This window comes from Chiloscyllium punctatum, chromosome 17 (genome assembly GCF_047496795.1).
Source record: "Chiloscyllium punctatum isolate Juve2018m chromosome 17, sChiPun1.3, whole genome shotgun sequence".
NCBI classification, from domain to species: Eukaryota; Metazoa; Chordata; class Chondrichthyes; order Orectolobiformes; family Hemiscylliidae; genus Chiloscyllium; species Chiloscyllium punctatum.
Genome location: NC_092755.1, coordinates 84,525,259 through 84,547,835, shown reverse-complemented (window position 1 = coordinate 84,547,835; position 22,577 = coordinate 84,525,259). Strand labels below are relative to the sequence as shown.

General features: G+C 40.7%; 1 protein-coding gene across 4 annotated transcripts in view; it reads left to right on the top strand.

Moving 5' to 3' along the window:
* Positions 1–22,577, top strand: part of tango2 (transport and golgi organization 2 homolog (Drosophila)) — a 188,339-nt gene that overhangs the window by 84,115 nt on the left and 81,647 nt on the right. For 2 of the 4 annotated variants that reach the window (XM_072587751.1, XM_072587750.1), the window contains exons 2-3: positions 12,300–12,413; positions 21,694–21,782. In XM_072587751.1, the coding sequence (XP_072443852.1) occupies positions 12,364–12,413; positions 21,694–21,782 (139 nt within the window). In that variant the 5' untranslated portion in view covers positions 12,300–12,363. Of the gene's footprint in view, positions 1–12,299; positions 12,414–16,253; positions 16,504–21,693; positions 21,783–22,577 lie in introns of those variants that run through there. The other 2 variants (XM_072587752.1, XM_072587753.1) reach the window with 2 other exon arrangements.

Here is a 22,577-nt window from a genome sequence, read left to right as displayed (position 1 = left end):
GGGAATTATCCACGTTTATGCGTTTTAAGATTCCAGCACCTTCTCTGTAATATGGTCATTTTTCAAGATGTTGCTATTTATTTCCCCACATTCTCTATCTTCCATATCCTATGCCATGAGTTCATTCACCTTCCCTGATGGGTCTCTTGCATTGAAATAAATACACAATTCCATTACAGAGCCACTAATCTTACTCAACATTTTTTACATGATTCTAAATTATTCAGAAATACCTCATATATCAGACATTTTTGTGAGCTCTTGAAAACCAGTATCTTGCAGTTAGATCAGAGTTCATGAAATTTAGGACATCAGGAGATGAAAACAAATATTGTACTAGAAGGAGAACTAATCTCTGGTTTTTTTGAAAAAGCACTAATGAAAGTTTGGAGGAGATTATAATCATATTCTCAAAATGAAAGTGGATAGTAAGATTAGACCTACAGTGAACGAACTGTAGACTCTAGTGACTGTATCAAGTTTAAGGTCTAGTAAAATAAATATGGTCTTCAACATCATGATGAGTGGCTTATGCCTGAAACATCAATTCTCCTGCTCCTCGGATGCTGCCTGACATGCTGTGCTTTTCCAGCACTACACTCTTGACTCTGATCTCGAGCATCTGCAGTCCTCACTTTCTCCTCCTTCAACATCAAACCCAATTTATATTTTTCATCCTCATAAGTGAGGTCATTCAAAGTCTCAGAATTGTTATGGTGCAAGAGGAGGCACTGTGGCCCATTGTGTCTGTGAGAGCATTATGAGCATTTTAACTGAGTGCAAATCTCCTGCCTTTTCCTCATAATCCTGAGGAGAAAGTGAGGACTGCAGATGCTGGAGATCAGAGTCAAAAAGTGTGGCGCTGGAAAAGTACAACAGGTCAAGCAGCATCTGAGGAGCAGGAGAATCGACATTTCGGGTATGAGCCCTCATAACCCTGATCTTTGTTTCTATGTGAATGTCTCAATTGAACCTGTGTCAACCGCACTTCCAGGCAGTACATGCCAGACTCTAACTACTCACTATGTAATAATGTAATAATTCCTCCTTGCATTTGCCTCTTTTGCAAAATCCTTTAAAATGTGGTCTCTGTTTCTCAATCCATTTCCGAATAGGAACAGTTTCTCCCTGTCTGCTCTTTCGAGACCCTTAATGATTTGAAAACTTTTATTAGATCTACTTTAGCCTTCTAGCCAAGGAAAACCATTCAAACTTTCCTGATCTTTCTGCACTTCCTCCATTGCATTCCCATCCTTTCTATTGATTGTAGGCAGAACTGTATGGACTACTGGGGTTTTAACCAGTATCCTGTGTAAGTTTTTTATATATATATATATATATATATATATATATATATATATATATATATATAGCTGGTTTGTGTAAAGATTTGTAGCTCAGATGCCAGTTGAAGTTGTTGTGGGTATGTTTGCCGAGCTGTGAATTTGGTTTGCGGATGCTTCGTTCTGTTTCTAAGTGACATCCTCAGACATCAAAGGATATCACCTAGAAAGGGGGCGAAACATCTGCAAACCAAATATTTAACTCGGTGAACATGCCCACAACAACTACAACTGGCAACCGAGCTACAAATCTTGACACAAACCTTGAATACCTATGGGTGAGAGGTGCTAAGATAAACAAGGAAAGCTGAGGATGTCACATAGGAAGGGGATGAAACATCTGCAAACCAAACTCACAGCTCAGCCAACATACCCACAACATATGCCCATATCAATGAAGCCTAGAATACCAACTGCGTTATTAACAGCGCTCTCTATCTGTTCAGCCACCGTAAATGACTTATGTACACATACACATCTGTAAGGTAAGGTAACAGACGTCTTATAAAGGTATAGTCTATGTGCAGTTCTAACTTTAGGAGTGATGACGAGCCTCCATGATTCTAACGGTGTTTTGGTTTGACCTCGACTACTTAAGTTCCACAGTACTGAGCGCGACGAAGGACTTTGTAACTGCTTATTTTTGTCAGAAATGTTGACACCAATGACAATCAATCAGACAAAGCAACCTGTAAAAATGGCTGTATATTACCAATAGCAAGAAGCTGAGGAAAATCCAAATGTTCTTGGTCCTGTGGGACATTTCAGTACCAGGATATAGTTCAAACTTGATTGAACAAGGAAAGTGCCCTATTATATAGAGGTGTTGACTGTTGCAGTCCCATGTTACAGCTCCAAATTATTCATTGAGCACGTTCTAGGATTCTGCAACTAGTCTTGAGTTCAAAATACAATCCAACTGTTTCTTTGACTGTTGGACAGTGTTCCTGCCTCATTGAAGAGAATCAAAAGGGACGGCACAGTGGCTCAGTGGTTAGCACTGCTCCTCACAGCACCAGGGTCCCAAGTTCAATTCCAGCCTCGGACGACTGACTGTGTGGAGTTTGCACATTCTCCCCATGTCTGCGTGGGTTTTCTCTGGGTACTCCGGTTTCCTCCCACAGTCCAAAGATTTCAGGACGAATTGGCCATGCAAAATTGTCCACAGCGTTAGGTGCATTAGTCAGAGGGAAATGGGTCTGGATGGGTTACTCTTCGGAGGGTCAATGTGGACTGGTTGGGCCGAAGGGCCTGTTTCCACACTGTAGGAAATCTAATCTAGTCAAAAAATTGTTTTTATTTCTCACTCAGAAAAATACATTCAGAATATCTAATGGTTCAAATTTGCTAACTCTGAAATACAGCACTAAAAATAGATAAAAATGTAAATTGAAAAGTGCTTGATGAAAAAGCACACTGCACAACACAGTTCCAGTCACATTGCAAAGTATTTGGCAGTTTGTGTTTTGTTTCCAACTAGAATATATTTTTTATTAAGTAGTCAGAACAGAAGAAAGACCCATGAGCAGTGTATGCAGTAGAGTTATCAGCCAGTCCTCACCAAACAGACAGATTTGGACACCCCGATGAGCACTGGATCATAAACAGCTACTCATTGGACTCACTTATCTGTACCTCTTCTTCACGCCTTGACAGCAGTCATTTCCATGTCAGTGAGCAATCTAGACATCAGGATCATCTTATCAATACTGACAGTGGATTTGCTGGCCATGTCTGTTGTCAATAGCAACAGACAACTGGAGCGGCTCCAAAAGCTGCTGCTTCAGTGGGCCGGCATGCAGTCAAATGCAGCTGCCTTCTCTGCTGGTGGGGTGAACTTTGTGCCAAAGATAATTGCTTTCAGTTTATCCTGTAATGAGCAGATAAAATGTTTTCAGAACATCCAACAGAAGTGGATGCCAGCATCAAGAATGCCAATCATTTCAGAACTAAACATATCTCCTTGTGCTATTTTGTGCAGTAAATCATACCAGCATCAAATGATTAGATCATCGACATTGTTGAGTTTCATTGCGTTCAGATGTAGGCATTTCATTTGAATTTGACTGTTCCCAATTCTCCTGGCGGCTTTTAGAATTAGAATTAGAATCCCTGCAGTGTGGAAACAGGCCCTTTGGTCCAACAAGTCCACACCGACCCTCCGAAGAGTAACCCACCCAGACCCATTCCCCTACTCTATATTTGCCGAATGCACGTAACCTACAAATCCCTGAACACTGTGGGGAAATTTAGCATATCCATTCACCTACTCTGCACATCTTTGGATTGTGGGGGGAAACCGGAGCATCTGGAGGAAACCCATGCAGACACTGGGAGAATGTGCAAACTCCACACAGTCAGTCGCCCGAGGCTGGAATCGAACCTGGGACCCTAGTGCTGTGAGGCGGCAGTGCGAACCACTGAGCCACCCTACAATGCCAAAATGATTCAACTATTCCTGAGAAAGAGCTCGCCAATTTTTCAGTTCTTTTTGTTACTTCCATAAAATATCCAGAGTATTTGGAGTTGCCAATAATCAGCTACTTTCCTTACCTCCATGGTCCTCATGCAAATAGTGAGGGAAGTAATGGCTGCCTTTATTTTGCACCTAAGTGTTTTCTTGATTGATCTAACCCAACATATCACTTGAGCATAACTTGTACAAGAAGGCCAATTTCATCAAGCAATTACGCTTGAAACAATGTTTTTAATTGCACCCAGTATTTTTTTGTGGAAATATCCCGTCTCTTGATATGTGGACTGTTTTTGATCATGTGCTGTTTTGTTTTTGGAGAGGTTATTCTGCAATACATGTGAACATCAGAATTAAGTGCAAGAGTCCCTCATACCACTGCCTCCATTCAATAACATAATATCTGCTCTGATTTGTGGAATCAGCATCACATTCTGACCTATTACCAATAACCTTTGACTTCCTTGTTAGCCACAAATTTATTATCTCTGCCTCAAAAGTATTAAATTATCCTGCCTCTACTTTTCTCTGGTTTATGACAGTCTAATGGAAAGTTTATCTTCAAATGGCCATTCTTAAATGGCCATTGGCTAGTTCCAAACGCTTTTGATAATTGCTTCTTGCTTTGAGAGAGGCTTATGCACCCAACAGGGATCAAAATACATAGGCACTGCTGGCAAATTCATTCTCCAAAAAGGCCCCCAAAACTCCCATGGAAGATTAGTGGGTAGAGTGAGAAATGAGAAAAAGTCATCTATCTGCATGGGAGAGAGAATGTGTGAGGGGTAGCTACTTGAATTACAAAAATTATCTCTCCACTGCTCACTGATCCAGCTCCCTCTTTTCTGTTCTTATTTCTCCTTCAGCAGAGAAGCTATGATTGACAGACCAGTTTGGGTGAGAAAGGGGGATCCTGCAATTGAAGGAGTTAAAGCAGCTATTCTGGTTGCTCCTATTGCTACCATCACACTGAGCTCAAACTCCAATGAGGGACTGCTGTAATTTTGAGAGACCAAATTCTGCTTTTTATTTATACAAATGGGACTTGTATTTATTGGAACAGCATTCCATAAGAATCCTGCTTTATTCGGGAATAGTTAGTAGTGGGCGGCACACTGGTTAGCACTGCTGCCTCACAGCGCCAGAGACCCGGGTTTAATTCCCACCTCAGGCGACTCTCTGTGTGGAGTTTGCACATTCTCCCCGTGTCTGCGTGGGTTTCCTCCAGGTGCTCCGGTTTCCTCCCACAATCCAAAAATGTGCAGGTTAGGTGAATTGGCTATGCTAAATTGCCCGTAGTGTTAGGTGAAGGGGTAAATGTAGGAGTATGGGTTTGGGTGGTATACGCTTCGGCGTGGAATGGTTGGGCCGAAGGGCCTGTTTCCACACTGTAAGTAATCTAATCTAATCTAATCCAATCTAGTTAGAAGGGATTTATTCAGTTTGTCAATAGTTCAGTTAATTTGTTCACTGTTAGATAAATAAATTGTTCTTCATTGATTTTTACAGTGAGTGTCAGGGATATATTTCAGTTAACTACTAGAAGTTTCTGAAAAGCAGGTTACACCACTTTTCCCACTCCTTTTACAGATTATTAGGCAAGGTGCTCCTTTTTTAGGTGTTTTTGAGGAGGGTCAACCTCTGCTTTATAATGAGACAGCCAGCGTATCTCTGTCTATTCCTATATTTTTGCACTGACTTTAAGTATCCATTCTAAAAAGTATTTCATTGAGGAGTAAAGTTAGTCAATTAACCAAGGGTTAGAGGGACGCAACGGTGGCATTGAGTTAGCACCATAACCTTATTGAATCATGAAGCAAGCTCAAAGGGCAAAATGGTCTTCTCTTCCAAAGTCTTGTACTATTATGTAACCATCTCTGAAATGGTAATCTTTCATGTCACAAGGGTTCTTCTATATTAATCAATTCAAGTGTATGGCTTATTAAAACATGGTTGATCATGCAAAATAGTCGATGAATTTATTAAAAAAGTCACTGAAATTTGAAGTATACAGGTATATGAATTAAACCATTCATTATTGAATGATTATTTTGTGTTTTGATCCCAACTGATATCATGACTGGACAAGTTAGATCCCAGAATGAAATCTGGCTTGATAGATCCTATTTTGCTAAAGCATTTAATTTGGCATTTTAACAAAAAAAATCTTTGTCCTTTTTCTTTTTTAAATGTCAAGGAACACAAGTGCCAGAAATTTAAGACTACCAACGCCCCTCTAGATCCTTCCTCCCCCTCCTGACCCATCCACTCATCTAATCCCACTTCTTGCCTTATGTTCACTCGACCCTCTGACCTTGCCCTCTCTGATGCTGAATGATCTGTGCTCAGCAATTAACTGAGCTTTATCCCATTATATCCTCAACTCAGACATAAAATGACATTCAGCTCCTCTTCTGTAATCTTTACAGATTACATGCTCACTTTTGGGCAGGAATCCCCACCCTGCCACACAGATTCTTTCACCCATCTCCAATACTTCCACTCCACCTAGACCCCTTATTCCAGCCTTTTACTTGCACTTTATCATTTATTGGGTAGTGCCAACGTGATAACAGCCATGTTAAGTTCTCAGCACCCCTCATACACTTGAATTTGTGTTCCTCAGAACTTGCTACATTCTGTTCCCTCAGATTCAACCCTGAATTTGTTATCAAACATGCCAAAAAGAATGGTGCTGTTCTCATCTGGTGTGCTGACATCTACTTAGCAGGACTGAGAGCCAACTCTCATACAGAACACCTATTTCCCCCAGACTATGATTACCACTGAATATTGTACTGTTGCTCCTAGGGCTGTCACTGATCTCATTTCTTCTGGCGATCTTTCCCAACTTCTAGTTGCCCAACTACTCACAGTCCACTTCTACCTTCTGCCCAAAATGCACACAAAGGACTGCTCTTGCCTACCTATAAGTTCAGCCCAGTCCTGTCCCCAGACTTACTTCTCACTCTGTTTGTTTTTCCATTGTTCAATCTCTCCTCACTTATTTCATGATTTTTCTGATGCTTAACATCTGTTTGACAATTTCCAGTTTTCTGGTCCGAGCCACTGCCTCTTCACCTTAATGTGCAATCTCTCTAAGAAGCTTTCTGTTTCATTCTTGAAAAGGGGCATACAGTCTCATCAACTACCACTTAGTTCTGCCTGCCTGAGTTCATTCTTACTTTGAACAGCTTCTATAATTACTCCAAATCACAGGCAGGGTGATGGGTATCCAAATAGAATCATAGACATGTACAGCATAGAAACAGACCCTTCGGTCCAACTCACTCGTGCCAACCAAGAATCCTAGCCTAATCTAGTCCCATTTGCCAGCACTTGACCCATGTCCCTCTAAACCCTTCCTATTCATATACCCATCCAGATGCCTTCTAAATGCTGTAATGTACTAGCATCCACCACTTCCTCTGCGAGCTCATTCCATACATACATCACCCTATATGTGAAAAATTTGCCCCTTAGGTCCCTTTCCCCTCTCATCCTAAACCTACATGCTCTAGTTCTAGAATACCCCCTCTCCAGGGAAAAGACTTTGTCTATTTATCCTATCCATTCCCTCATGATTTTATAAACCTCTGTATGGTCACCTCTCAGCTTCTGAAGCTCCAGGGAAAACAGCCACAGTCTATTCGGCCTGGACCTGTAGCTCAAATCCTCCAACTCTGGCAACATCCTTGTAAATCTTTTCTGAACCCTTTCAAGTGTCGCACCATTTTTCCAACAGGAAGGAGACCTAAATTGCATGTAATATTCTAAAAGTGGCCGAACCAATGTCCTGTACAGCTGCAACATGACCTCCCAACTCCTGTACTCAATACTCTGACCAATAAGGAGAGCATAAGACCATAAGACATAGGAGTGGAAGTAAGGCCATTCAGCCCATTGAATCCACTGCACTATTTAATCATGGTTGATGAGCATTTCAAATCCACTTACCCGCACTCTCCCTGTAGCCCCTAATTCCTTGCGAGATCAAGAGTTTATCAATCTCTGCCTTGAAGACATTTAACATTCCAGCCTCCACTGCCCTCCATGGCAATGAATTCCACAGGCCTAGCACTCTCTGGCTAAAGAATTGTCTCCTCGTTTCCATTCTTAATTGACCCCCTCTAATTCTAAGGCTACGCCCATGGATCCAAGTCTCCCCGCTAATGGAAACAACTTCCCAGCGTCCACCCTTTCTCAGCCATGCATTATCTTGTAAGTTTCTATTAGATCTCCCCTCAATCTTCTAAACTCTAATGAATACAATCCCAGGATCCTCAGCCGTTCATCCTATGTTAGACCTACCATTCCAGGGATCATCCATGTGAACTTCTGCTGGACACACTCCAGTGCCAGTATGACCTTCCTGAGGTGTGGGGCCCAAAGTTGGACACAGTATTCTAAATGGGGCCTAACTAGAGCTTTATAAAGTCTCAGAAGTACATCGCTGCTTTTGTATTCCAACCCTCTTGAGATAAATGACAGCATTACATTAGCTTTCTTAATCACGGACTTAACCTGCAAGTTAACCTTTAGAGAATCCTGGACTAGCACTCCCAGATCCCTTTGTACTTTGGCTTTATGAATTTTCTAACCGTTTAGAAAATAGTCCATGCCTGTATTCTTTTTTCCAAAGTGCAAGACCTCGCATTTGCTTTGGTTGAATTTAATCAGCCATTTCCTAGACCACTCTCCTAAACTGTCTAAATCTTTCTGCAGCCTCCCCACCTCCTCAGTACTACCTGCCTGTCCACCTAACTTCGTATCATCGGTGAACTTCAGCAGAATGCCCCCAGTCCCTTCATCCAGATCATTAATATATAAAGTGAACAGCCATGATTCCAACACTGAACCCTGTAGGATACCACTTGTCACCAGCTGCCATTCTGTAAAAGAACCTTTTATCCCAACTCTCTGCCTTCAGTCAGACAGCCAATCCTCAATCCATGCCAGTAGCTCACCTTGAACACTATGGGTCCTCACCTTAATCAGCAGCCTCCCTTGAGACACCTTATCGAAGGCCTTTTAGAAGTCTAGATAGACCACATCCACTGGGTTTCCCTGGTCTAACCTACTTGTTACCTCTTCAAAGAATTCTAACAGGTTTGTCAGGCACGACCTCCCCTTACTAAATGCTGACCTGTTCTAATCCTACCCTACACTTCTAAGAATTTAGAAATCTCATCCTTAACAAAAGATTCTAGAATTTTACCTACAACTAAGGTTAAGCTAATTTTCCATCTTCTGTCTTGATCCTTTCTTGAACAAGGGAGTTACAACAGCAATTTTCCAATCATCTGAGACTTTCCCTGACTCCAGTGATTTTTTGAAAGATCACAGTCAGCGCCTCCGCTATTTCCACAGTCACCTCCCTCAGAACTCTAGGATGTAGTCCATCAGGGCCAGAAGATTTATCAATTTTTATACCTTTTAGCGTTTCTTGCACTTTCTCTTTTGTAATGGCTACCATACTCAACTCTGCCCCATGACTCTCCTTAATTGTTGGGATATTATTCATGTCTTCCTCTGTGAAGACTGACACAAAGTACTTATTAAGTTATAGTCATAGAGATGTACGGCATGGAAACAGACCCTTCATTCCAACTTGTCCATGCTGACCAGATATCCCAAACCAATCTAGTCCCATCTGCCAGCACCCAGCCCATATCCCTGCAAACCCTTCCTATTCATATGCATCCAGATGCCTTTTAAATGTTGCAATTGTACTAGCCTCCACCACTTCCTCGGGCAACTCATTCCATACACCTACCATCCTCTGCATGGAAGGGTTGCCCCTTCGTTCTCATTTAAATCTTTCCCCTCTCACCCTAAACCTGTGCCCTCTAGTTCTGGACTCACCCACCTCAGGGAAATTTACTCTATCCATGCCCCTCATGATTTTATAAGCCTCTATAATGTCCCCCCTCAACCTCCAAAGCTCCAGGGAAAACAGCTCCAGCCTGTTCAGCCTCTCCCTATAGCTCAAATCCTCCAACTCTGGCAACATTATTGTAAATCTTTTCTGAACCCTTTCAAGTTTCACAACATCTTTCTGATAGGAAGGAGACCAGAATTGTACGCAATATTCCATCAGTGGCCGAACCAACATCCGGTACAGCTGCAACATGACCTCCCAACTCCTGTACTCAATACTCTGACCAATAAAGGAAAGCATACCAAACACGCACTTCACTATCCTATCTACCTGCGACTCCACTTTCAAGGAGCTATGAACCTGCACTCCAAGGTCTATGTTCAGCGACATTCCCCGGGACCTTACCATGAAGTGTATAAGCGCTGCTAAGATTTGCTTTCCTAAAATGCAGCACCTCGCATTTATCTGAATTAAACTCCATCTGCCACTTCTCAGCCCATCTGATCAAGATCCCGTTGCAATCCAAGGTAACCTTCTTCACTGTCCACTACACCTGCAATTTAGGTGTCATCTGCAAACTTACTAACCATATCTCTTATGCTCGCACTCAAATCATTTATATAAATGACGAAAGGTAGTGAACCCAGCACCGATCCTTGTGGCACTCCACTCGTCACAGGTCTCCAGTCTGAAAATCAACCCTCCACCACCACCCTCTGTCTTCTACCTTTCAGCGGTTCTGTATCCAAATGGCTAGTTCTCCCTATATTCCATGAGCTCTAACCTTGCTAATCATCCTTCCATGCGGAACCTTGTTGAACTCCTTACTGAAGTCCATGTAGATCACATCCACCATTCTGCCCTCATCAATCTTCTTTGTTACTTCTTCAAAAAAACTCAACTAAGTTTGTGAGACATGACTTCCCATGCACAAAGCCATGTTGACTATCCCTAATCAGTCCTTGCCTTTCCAAATACATGTACATTATGTCCCTCAGGATTCCATCCAACAACATGCCCAACACCAACATCAGGCTCACTGGTCTGTAGTTCTCTGGTTTGTCCTGACCACTCTTCTTAAACAGTGCCACCACGTTAGCCAACCTCTAGTCTTCAGGCACCTCACCTGTGACTATCAATGATACATATGTCTCAGTAAGAGTAAGTTCTTCAGCTATTTCTTTATCTCCCATCACTAGCCTTCCTGCATCAATTTGACGCAGTCCAATTTCTACCTTTGCCTCTCGTTTGTTTCTTATGTATTGAAAAAAACTTTTACTATTATTTCTAATATTACTGGCTAGCTTACCATCATATTTGATTCTCTCCTTCCTTATTTCTCTCTTTGTTATCCTCTGTTTGTTTTTGTACCCTTCCCAATCTTCTGATTTCCCAGTGCTCTTGGCCACTTTATAGGCTCTCTCTTTTTCTTTGATATATTTCCTGACTTCCTTTGTCAGCCATTGCTATCTAATTCCCCCCTTGGATAATCTTTCTTTTCTTTTGTGAACCTCTGTACTGTGTCCTCAATTACATCCAGAAACTTCTGCCATTGTTGCTCTACTGTCTTCCCTACTAGGCTCTGCTTCCAGTCAATTTTCGTCAGTTCCTCTCTCATTCTCCCGTAATTACCTTTCTTTAACTGTAACACCATTACATCCAATTTTGCCTTCTCTCTTTCAAATTGCAGACTGAACTCTACCTTATTATGATCGCTGCCTCCTAAGTTTTCCCTTACTTTAAGATCTTTTATGAAGTCTGGCTCATTACATAACACTAAGTCCAGAATAGCCTGCTCCCTTGTGGGCTTCATCACAAGCTGTTCCAAAAATCCATCCTGTAAGTATTCCATGAATTCCTTTTCTTTGGATCTACCAGCAATATTATTCACCCAGTCCATTTGCATATTTAAGTCCCCATGATCACCATGACCTTGCCTTTCTGACGTGCCCTATCTATTTCCTGGTACATCTTGCGTCCTTGGTCCTAACCACTGCTGGGAAGACTGTACATAACTCACATTCTGTTTTTTTTGCGTACTAAACGCGCAACATCCTTTTCAAGAGATACTGAAACCAAGCCATGAGACTTCTGTTTGATGATTGAATCAACAACCATTCACAGGTTTTCAGTTACACCATACATTTACTTGTCTGTCTCCACTTTTCCAAATTGAACATGAATAAAGTCTGAGCAGCAAGATGTTCAGCTATGCTTCCTTGGAACACTGCGTTTCATCTAAGCTAGAATGAAGATTCCTGTATCTTGCAGACATAGCCAGTATAAATGAATATAAAATGAATCAATGACTTGACACTTCATTTCTGACACATTTATCTTTAATATATGGAAGCAAAAATCAAATCATTGCCATTATTCTAAAATTTAGCCACAGTTTAATGTGTTTTGTTTTGTGCCTTGTATTTTGACATAAACTACACGATAATAAAATCAAAAAGTAAGTACAAATTTAAATTGTTGCCTTAATAGTGCACATAGGCTTGGCTGGCAACAGAAATCTGGAAGTTAATGCTGTGATTGATAATTGTATCTATCTAGATCATGAAGATTGAATACTATAATTTGGATCTTTTATCCATAGGCCTCATGCCAGTGATCCCAGCTTTCTCTTGGATCTGAAGAAGTGAAGTTAACCTGAGGTCTCCATGTGTATCATCTTCTTCCAGTTTAAACCCCATTCAGCTTCTGCTTACAGGTACTCTATTCTAACTGCAAACCCTCAATGTTATAAACCCACAAGCCTTGCAGTTGTAGAGTCCAAACTGCAGACTTTCATTCACATGCGTCTCAAATTCCGGTAATTCAGTGTTTTAAGGTCAAAAATTTAGTCAAGTTTGCATTCTTTTTCTTGACAGATTGGTTTGCTCAGAATTAGTGATTTAAGTTTTATTGCTGTATCCTCATCCATGGATAAATTGTTGAAATAGATGTTTGCAACCCTTGGAGTTGGTCTGTGGTCAGGAACAGGAGGGTGTGACTGTGAGTGAGGTGAGTTTGGGGATCCAGAATTTAACTTTGGAGGAGCCTCAGCCTTATTCATAAGTATGAGGTTCTTGGTTTTGGTGTGGATGATGGCACAGTCTGCAGGGAGAATGCATAAACTGACCATCACAGCACTGCAGTCCAGAATGTCATTCAAATGGGGGAGAAAAGAGAAATGTAGCATTCATTGGGGATTGCATTGTTAGAGGAATAGATACTGTTCTCTGTAGTAGAGTTCCGAAAATTGTGTTGCCTATCTGATTCAGAATATCTCTTGGCTGGAGTGGAACTTGGACTGAGAGTGGAAGGATCCAGTTGTCATGGTCCACATGACATAGGTAGCACTAGGAAGGATGAATTGCAAACAGCTCAGAGTTGAATGAAAAGCAGAAACACAACGAAATTACTGGATTACAACCTGAGCCACATGCAGATTGGTATGTGAGAAATGAGTTCTGATTTATGGAGCACTGTTTGTTTTGGTTGCTGATTCATGGAGCACTGGCACAGTACTGGGGAAAGAGAAATCCATACTGTTGGACAGTGTGCGCGCGCACGCTCGTGCGCGTCTGTTCATTTGAAGGCAAATTTTAAAAGATCAGAAAGAAATGAGAGAGCATAGGTGCAGATTAGTGAAGAGGCAAACAATACTCTGTGACAGCAAGGGATAAAAGTTATGCACTGAAGAGTGAAATAGAAATTAAAACCAGAGAGAGGGAGTCATAATGGTAAATAAAGTTTAAAGCTGAATTCCTGCCGCATTTGTAAAAGATACATAGGTCAATGGCAAAAATAGAAGTAAGTCAATGTGACTTTATTGCTCTTACAGGGACATGGTTTTAGCGAACCAGAAGTGGGAAATCCACAATCAAGAGTATTCTAAGTTCTGGAAGAATAGGCAAAAAGGAAAAGGGATAGCTTTGTTAAGAAGGGAAAGTATCAGCGTAGTGGTGAGCAGTAATGATGCTGCTCACCACTAGATCATGATATGGAATCAGTTTGGCTGGAAGTAAGGTTTGGCAAAGGTAAGAAGACATGTGGAAGTTGTCTATAGGTCTCGATGAGTTGTCTTACTATAGCACAAAGTATAAATCATATACTAGAAATAATGGAGGGATATAAGAAGAGCACGACAATTATCATAGATGATTTTAATTTGCACGGTGGCTGGCTGGACAAGAGTGATATGGAAGATGAATTTGCCGAATACATCAGGGTTTGCTCCTTCGAACAGTATGTTGCACAACCTTCCCAGGGAACAGACAATTTTAGATCAAGTAATGTGTGATGAGGTTGGATTAATAAGCAACCACATGGTTAGAGATCCACTAGGAAGTGACAATCACAACACAGTAAAATTCAAATTCAATTTGAGGGTGTGCAAACTTGGCTTTCAAACAAGTGTCCTTCAACTTCAATAAGGGCACTTAGAGGTATGAAGACAGAATTTGTAAAGTGGCTGGGAAAACAGTCAAAGGGAAAAGTCAGTGGAGAAGCAGTGGCAGTTTTAAGAACATATTTCATAGTATTTCAGGTTGGAAAGACATAACTAGTTGAGTGTCATAAAGATCAGTCCCAAGCTCTCATTTATTTGCTACATATATGAATTACCTGGAGGAGGCAGCAGTGTGTAACATGTCCAAGTTTGCTGATAATAACAAAAATAGGAATCAAAAGGCAGAAATTTATTTAACTGGTGAGAGACTCCAAATAAATGCAACACAGAGGGATCTGGATGTTCTTGTGTTTGAAACACAATAAGTTACTCTTGCAGGTGCAGCAAGTAATTAAAGAAAATGGAATTTATTGCTAAGGAGTTAGATTTTTTAAAAATGTAAAGCCTTGTTACAGCTAAACCACACCTCAAGGAAAAGTATAGTTTCACTCCCCATATTTTAAAATGAATTTCCTGCCAGCAGAGGCTGTTCAAAAGGAATTCACTCGGCTGATTCCTGAGAAGAAGCAAATGAATACTCAAGAATGAATCAACAGGTTCGGCCTTTATTCATTAGCGTTTGGAAGTATGAAGGATGATCTTATTGAAGCATACAAGATTCTGGGGAGGCTTGACAGGGTAGATGTTGAAAAGATGTTTCTGCTCATGAGACGATCTTGAGCTAGGCCACAGAAAAAAGGGACACTTATTTAAAACTGAGATACGAATGAATTTCTTCTCCCAGAGGTAGTGAATCTTTGGAATTCTCTACCGCAGGGAGTTGCGTAGGCTAGAACATGAAAGTAGTTAGAGAAGAGGTAAGTAGATTTTTGAAATATCAGGCAGTTGACGACTATGCTGAGGGGTACAAAAGAGACGTTGAGGCCTGGGCAGATCAGTCATGATTTATTGAATGGCAAGGCAATCTTGAGGGTTAAGTACCTTACTCCTGGCTCTAGAGATAAATGTAAATTCATATAAACTTAATTTTTAACTGAGACCAAGTCCAAGGCTACATGGTCTGGGAATTTCTTTTATTATTCATTCACAGGATATGGGTGTCTCTGGCTGTGCCAGCATTTATTGTCAATCCCTAAGTTCAGAGTCAACCACATTGCCGTCACACGTAGGCCAGATCAGATAAGAATGGCAATTTCCTGCCTTCCGGGGCATTAGTGAACCAGATGGATTTTTCCCAACAATTGACAATGGGTTTATGGGCATTATTAGACTCTTCATTCCAGATATTTTATTAAATTCAAATTCCACCATCTATCATGGTGGAATTCGAACCAGTTCCCTAGAGGATTTCCTGAGTCTTTGCTTTAACAGTCTAGCGATAATACCACTAGGCTATTTCTTCCCTTACGACATGCTGTACAATTGATAAAATGTAAAAGATTTAGACATTTCTGTTTACAAGATTTTCCACAGGTATGATTAATAGATTGTCACTTGAGATTTTGTCACTGATGACTTCCTGAATGGGAGTTTTTATATATTTTTTACCAATCTGGGTGAAAAATAAGTTCTTGTGGAACATAGAGACTAACCAGTTTAAAGTTGTGGGAAGACTAATGTCTCCATTCAACTTTGCTGTTGAATAATATTTCAATAATATTCCTTGATGTCACAAGGAATTAAGGGCTACAGGGAGAATGCAGGTAAGTGGAGTTGAAATGGCCATCAGCCATGATTGAATGGTGGAGTGGACTCGATGGGCCGAATGGCCTTACTTCCGCTCCTATGTCTTATGGTCTTAAGTGATTCAGTGACAAGATCAGTTATGATACAGTTTATAAATTTTGAAAAATCCATTTATTTGTCAATATTTTTATCTTGGTTAATGGTCCCCTAACAATTCAGAACAACCAACAAAACATTCAGAAGATTGATTCTTTTTTTTTGGTTTGTATCACACATTCCATTCCAGAGCCAATTATTACATCCCACTCCCTGAGAATTTTCAGAGGCTGAACTGTATCAGTTGTAATGTTGATGTCATATTTGACTCTAAAATGAGCTTCTGACCACACATTTGCTACATCATCAAGACTGTCCAGTTCACCCAATGACATGTCTGCTTTGGATAATTTTCTGCTGAATTCCTTTTTGCAGGGATGTGCAGTGATCTGTGCAATGAAACGTTAGCCCCGGCACCTACACCATATCTGTACCCTGAGAAACATTGTGATTTTATCCTACTACAAGCATGGTGAAAGACAATTCCACACTACAAACACTTGACCAGGTGCACGGCTGGGATTCAAGTATGGTACTGGCACCAGGAAACCTGGCATTTCCTACCCGTGACAAGAACATCTGCCTACCCCCTGTGGGAGAAGGGGACCAGCGGGGTGCCATGGAGGTATGGTGCATGGCTAGTGAAGTGAGTTTGGGACAATAGCATGAGAAAACTCAGTAGGTCTCATGGAGTGAAACCCTTCCATGAAAGTCACCAAAAATAACACTTGCCAATTTACCATAAGATTGTAAGACATAGGAGCAGAAGTTAGGTTATTCACCCCATCGAGTCTGCTCCATCATTCAGTCATGGCTATAAGTTTCTCAACCCCATTCTCTCACTTTTTCCCCATAACCCTTGATCCCCTTGATACTCAAGAACCTATATATCTCAGTCTTAAATAAACTCAATGACCTGGCCTCCACAGCCTCTTGCGACAATTAATTTCATTGATTCACCACCCTCTGGCTGAAGAAGTTCTCCTTATCTCTGATGTAAAAGGTCTTCTCTTTACTCTAAGTCTGTGCCCTTGAGTCCTAGTCTTTCCTACCAGTGGAAACATCTCCACAACATCTACTCTGTCCAGGCTACTCCGTATTCTGTATGTTTCAGTTGGATCACCCTTGTCATTCTAAACTCCATCGGGTATAGACCCAGAGACCACAAATGTTCCTCCTATGTCAAGCTTTTCAATCTTGGGACCATTCTCATGAACCTCCTCTGAACATCCTTCCTGAGATATGGGGCCCAAAACTGTGCACAATATTCCAAATGTGGTCTGATCATAGACTAATAAAGCCTCAGAAGTACATTCCTGCTTCTGTATTCAAGTCCTCTCAAAATAAATGCTGTCATTGTATTTGCCTTCCTAACTACTGATTCAACCTGTAAGTTTACCTTGAGAGAATCCTAGACGAGAACTCCCAAGTCTCTTTGCACTTCAGACTTCTGAATTTTCTCCCCATTTAGAAAACTGTCTATGCTTCTATTCTTCCTACCAAACTCAGACTTGACCTCACACTTTCCCACATTGTACTCCATCTGCCACTTCTTTGCCCACTCTCCTAACCTGTCCAAATCCGTCTGCAGCCTCCCATCTCCTCAATGCTATCCCTCCCTCTTACCTATCTTTGTATTGCCTGCAAACCTAGCCAGAATACCCTCCGTTCCTTCATCTAGATCGTTAATGTATGAAGTGAAAAGTTGTAGTCCCAACACTGAGCCTTGCAGAACACCACTTGTCACCATCTGCCATCCCGAGAAGGACCCTTTTATCCCCACTCTGCTTTCTGCCTGATAGCCATGCTTTTATCTATGTTAGCACCTTGCCTCGAACACCGTGGGCCCTTATCTTACTCAGTAGCCTCCTGTGCGGCACCTTGTCAAAGGCCTTCTTGAAGTTCAGGTCGATAACATTCATTGGCTCTCCTTGATCTAACCTGCTTGTTACTTCCTCAAAGACGTCTAGCAGATTTGTCAGGCATGTCCTCCCCTTGATAAAACTATGCTGACTGTGCCCTATTTTACCATACATTTCCAAGTATTTAAAAATCTTATCCCTCACGATGGATTCCAGGATCTTACCCATGACCGAGATTAGGCTAATCAGTCTGTAATTTTCCGTAACCAAAAAAGAAAATGCTGGAAAATCTCAGCAAGTCTGGCAGCATCTGTAAGGAGAGAAAAGAGCTGACGTTTCGAGTCTAACTGACCCTTTGTCAAAGCTAAAAAAAAAAGGAGAAATAGGGAGGTATTTATACTAGGCTGAGAGAATGTGAGTCATGGCTCCAGAACCAAAGGTAGCAATAAAGAGGTGATAATGACAGTGCATAGAGAGATTATAGGAAGATTAGGAGCTGTGAATGACCAAGGCTGAAGCCAGTCCTATGTGACAAAATATGTGGGGGATGGATGAAACAGAGGCAAAATGGAAAACAGGGAGAAGGGTAGCAAAGAGGGAAGAGGAGAGGAAAAAAGTGATGAAAGAGTAGGGAGCGAGAGAAAGAGATACACTCAAGAAGTAAGAGGTACAGAAGTGAAAGAAATATACATTTAAAAAAATAAAATTACAGAGCAGAATGTAAACAGAGGGGTGGAGAAGGGATAATCATCTGAAGTTGTTGAATTCAAGTGCAATAAACAACAACGTTAGGAGCTAAATGCGGAGAAGTACGATTGTTATTAAAATGCAAGGCTATATTTTTCACAATTACTGAATATGCCATTGTAGAATTTTCACTTCTCTGAATGTTTTCCATTTACATTGTTTTTGGAAAAAATACATTTATTTGTAATTAACAAGATAGTTAAGCTCAATATTTAATGATTTAAATACCAATGTACTTGCAGAATTAAGCTCATCTAGGTCAGGCTGATCTCAGTTAAAGCACCTGGAATACCACATCAAATGACTGATTCCTCTACCTGATCAACTTGACTTTCAATTTCCTCCTTGGCCTCCTGTATCCTTTGTGCACTCTCTGGATGAGACTGTCACAACTGCCAGTTCTGCTGAGCTTAAGAACTCTTTTGTACAGTGTACTTCGGACATAATTAATTCAAATCTAAAGCTCATTATATGGAAGATCTTAGATTAGCAGAAAATGCAATCACATCTAGCTATCTTACAACCACAACCCAGTTCCAGGATTCAATTTTAACCCTGTCGCCTCTTGTCTCTTGACTTTGTGTATTTTCCTGTTCTTATCTTGTTTTTATGGTACAAATGAAATACACACAAATAACCTTCACGTCCACTTATGTGAAGTAAATAACTGCTAAACTAAAATGGTGTTTGGAAAGTTGTTCTCAATTTCCATGCATTATTAAGCTGTATGATCTTCAGTGAATTTAGTCAGGAGCTTTGCCTTTTATTCTTTGGGTCAAAATCATTTTGGATTACTATTAGCTGTGATGAATTTAATGAAGTAGCAGTCTAAGAATGCAAAAAGCAGCTTCTGAGTCTGCAGTATACAACTCTCACCACGTAATAATTGATAGTTGTTGGACTTGAATTTTTTTTCCTGTCATCACGCTCATTTCGACTCATCTGTAGGCTTAGATTTTGAGTTATATGCAATGCATCATGCTTTTTAACCATTATAAGACCTCAAATTTATGCAAGGTAACAGAATTAGCATTTGATAAAAACAGAAATTGCTGGAGAAACTGAGAAAGCAGAAGAGAACCTGTTTCTGAAGAACTTGTTCTGAACTTGAAATATTAACTCTGTTTTCTGTCCACAGATGCTACCAGATGTGAGTTTTTTCAGTAATTTCTTTTTTGTTTCAGATTACCACATCTGCTGTTCTTTGTTTTATTTAAATTTGTAATGTGTTATTCATGTATGCTTCAGAGCTTCTGTGTATTTGAGCTACTGTGGTACATTATTTTCCTTGTCCTTCTCAATCTCTCCGCAGCCTTCCTGTCATTACCTCTCCAAACCTCTCATGTGTGGTCCAACATCATCTGCTCCCAAACATGGGATCATTACCCAAAGCTTTCTAAAACTGGTTTCTGTTCTCATCCATTCAGTGACTACCAAGAAACCATACTAGACTTCCTCCTTGAATCCCAGCTGTGCATCTGGTAAAGTGTTGGCAGTTTGGAGTTTTCTTTCACTGTGAACTAGTAGGATAACAATTTATCCTAGATGTTTTCCATATGCAGCCCCTTCGAGTATCAGACAGTCTACTCAGATTTTTAAAAAAATTCTTGGATAGCTTAGCATTTATTACCGATTCATAGTTGCCCTTGAAAAAAGGCAGTGAGCTGTCTTCTTCAGTCACTGTAACCCATATGGTATACAGTAGGTACACCCACATCTGTGGCAGTTTCATACAACCAAATGGCTTGCTCAAGCACTTCAAAGGGCAGTTAAAAATAATCCACATTGCTGTGGATCTGAGCCATGGGGAGTATCAGTCAAGGTTGACAGATTTCCTACCCTGGTACGTTGTAATCTAAGAGTTTTCTGATCATTATTAATGAAACTAGCATTTTATTCCAGATTTATTAATAAATTGAAATTAAATGTCCCCACTGTTATGGTGGATTTGAATTCTCATCTCTGAAGCATTAGTCCAGGCATCTGGACTACTATTCCAATATCCCTATCTAGGTTTGTTCAATATATCGTTTCAGTTGCATGACAGTATAATCTTTTGCTATAAATTCTGTGTCTTATGATCCTGCTCCACAGCTATTTGATGAAGGAGCAGTGCTCTGAAAGCTAGTACAGTGCACAATCCTTTATCCAAAATGCTTGGGACCAGCTGGTTTTTGGAATTCAGAATTTTTCGAATTTCAGAATAAGTGACAGTTTGGTGAAATTTTTAAAAAATTTACTGGAGGAACACACTCACCAAGTAAAGCCGGGCCTTGAAACAGAATCGAGGCCTGTCGGTGCTGGGCCACACCCCACCACATCGCATCTGAGTGACATGCATCGAGTGGGTGTCGACTTGGGTTAACAACCTTGTTAATGAGAAAAATACTTCACAAATTAAACCTTCGGACTTTGGAGCTTTTCAGATTTCGGATAAAGGATTGTCTGCCTATACTTTCAAATAAATTTGTTGGACTATGACCTGGTGTTGTCTGATTTTTAACTTTGTCCACCTCAGTCCAACACCAGCACTCCCCACCATCCTGATTTTGGCATGAGAAGATTGGCTGTTTCATTTACTCACACTAAAACAGTTGTTGCACAACGTAAAGTACCTCAGAATCTGAATCTTAGATTCTTTGGAATTCTTGAGAAAGGGAGTAATTTCAAACAATACGTTGCCTCAAAGGCTGTGATGGAGAGTAATTATAATGTTGTACCTACATTTGTAACATAAAAAGAGCATGCAGTTTATTTTCTCTTTTTATTAATATTAGATTACCTACGGTGTGGAAACAGGCCCTTCGGCCCAACCAGTCCACACCAACCTTCCGAAGAATAACCCACCAAGACCTATTTCCCTCTGACTAATGTACCTGGCACTATAATGTGTATGGTACATTAGCACTATGGGCAATTTAGAATGACTACTTCACCTGACCTGCACATCTTAGGACTGTGGGAGGAAACCAGAGCACCCAGAGAAAACCCACGCAGACACTGGGAGCATGTGCAAACTCCACATAGATAGTCGCCTGAGGGTGGAATCGAACCTGTGACCGTGGTGCTGTAAGGCAGCAGTGCTAACCACTGAGCCACTGTGTCACCAGTTAAAGTATTTGAGAGAATGAAGCTGATTTTCACAATTACAGTTTGATTACATTGGCAACAAAATGCATGTATATTTCTGTACTTTATTTTTGTAGGTTCATCCTAGCAGCAAACCGGGATGAGTACTATTCAAGACCAACAAAGCCAGCAGATTTCTGGGAAAATGACTGTAATATTCTAAGTGGTAAGGACATGATCAAGCTAAATTGCAATTCTCCAAAATAGCTTGAATGGTACAGGCATGATTGACCTTAACTATTGTTTGTCTTACTCTGTGTGTATTATCGTATGAAAAATTTTCCTTTTGAAGGAAATACTATGACTTACGGGCACGTGGAAAACCAATGGAAGTCTACCAACATTAGTTTTTTTGTAAAAGTCAGTTTTATTGTATGCACCAAGTAACTGACAGCAAATTTTATGCCACATATGTGCCTCATCGGGAATAACTTGTGCAATGCCACCAAATTGAAATTTTGATAAGTAACTTGGGACATGATGGAGACAAAGTGTAGCATGCTTGGAAGGAACAAATTGCTTTCAACTTACATAGCCAATTACTGAGTTTCCCTTCACTTCACCTGGGTCTCTTGTAAACCTCATTGCAGAGGTAGATTGTTACAATTGATGAACAAGTCCCTTCCTAACTTACATAAGATGGGCCTAGTCCCTTTTTTGTTGCCTTTCAGATTTCGGTGTTTCCTACTATTTTTGGTTTCTGACTTGAACAACTCTGGAGGCTGTGGTGCCTTTCTGAAGGCAGAAGGTCCAAATGGAGATGTCTGCCTGGGGAATACTTACATAGTCTTATGGGTAACATAAGGCCCCTAACAACAACTTGTAGTCTTATAACAGTTTTAAAATGTTGAAATCTCCCAAAACATTGAGAACAAGTTACTTGTCTTCTCAATAGCTTAGGTGCAAGTCCACGCAAAGTTGTCAGTATTAAAATGTTTTGGCCTATTTTTCAGAACTCAGA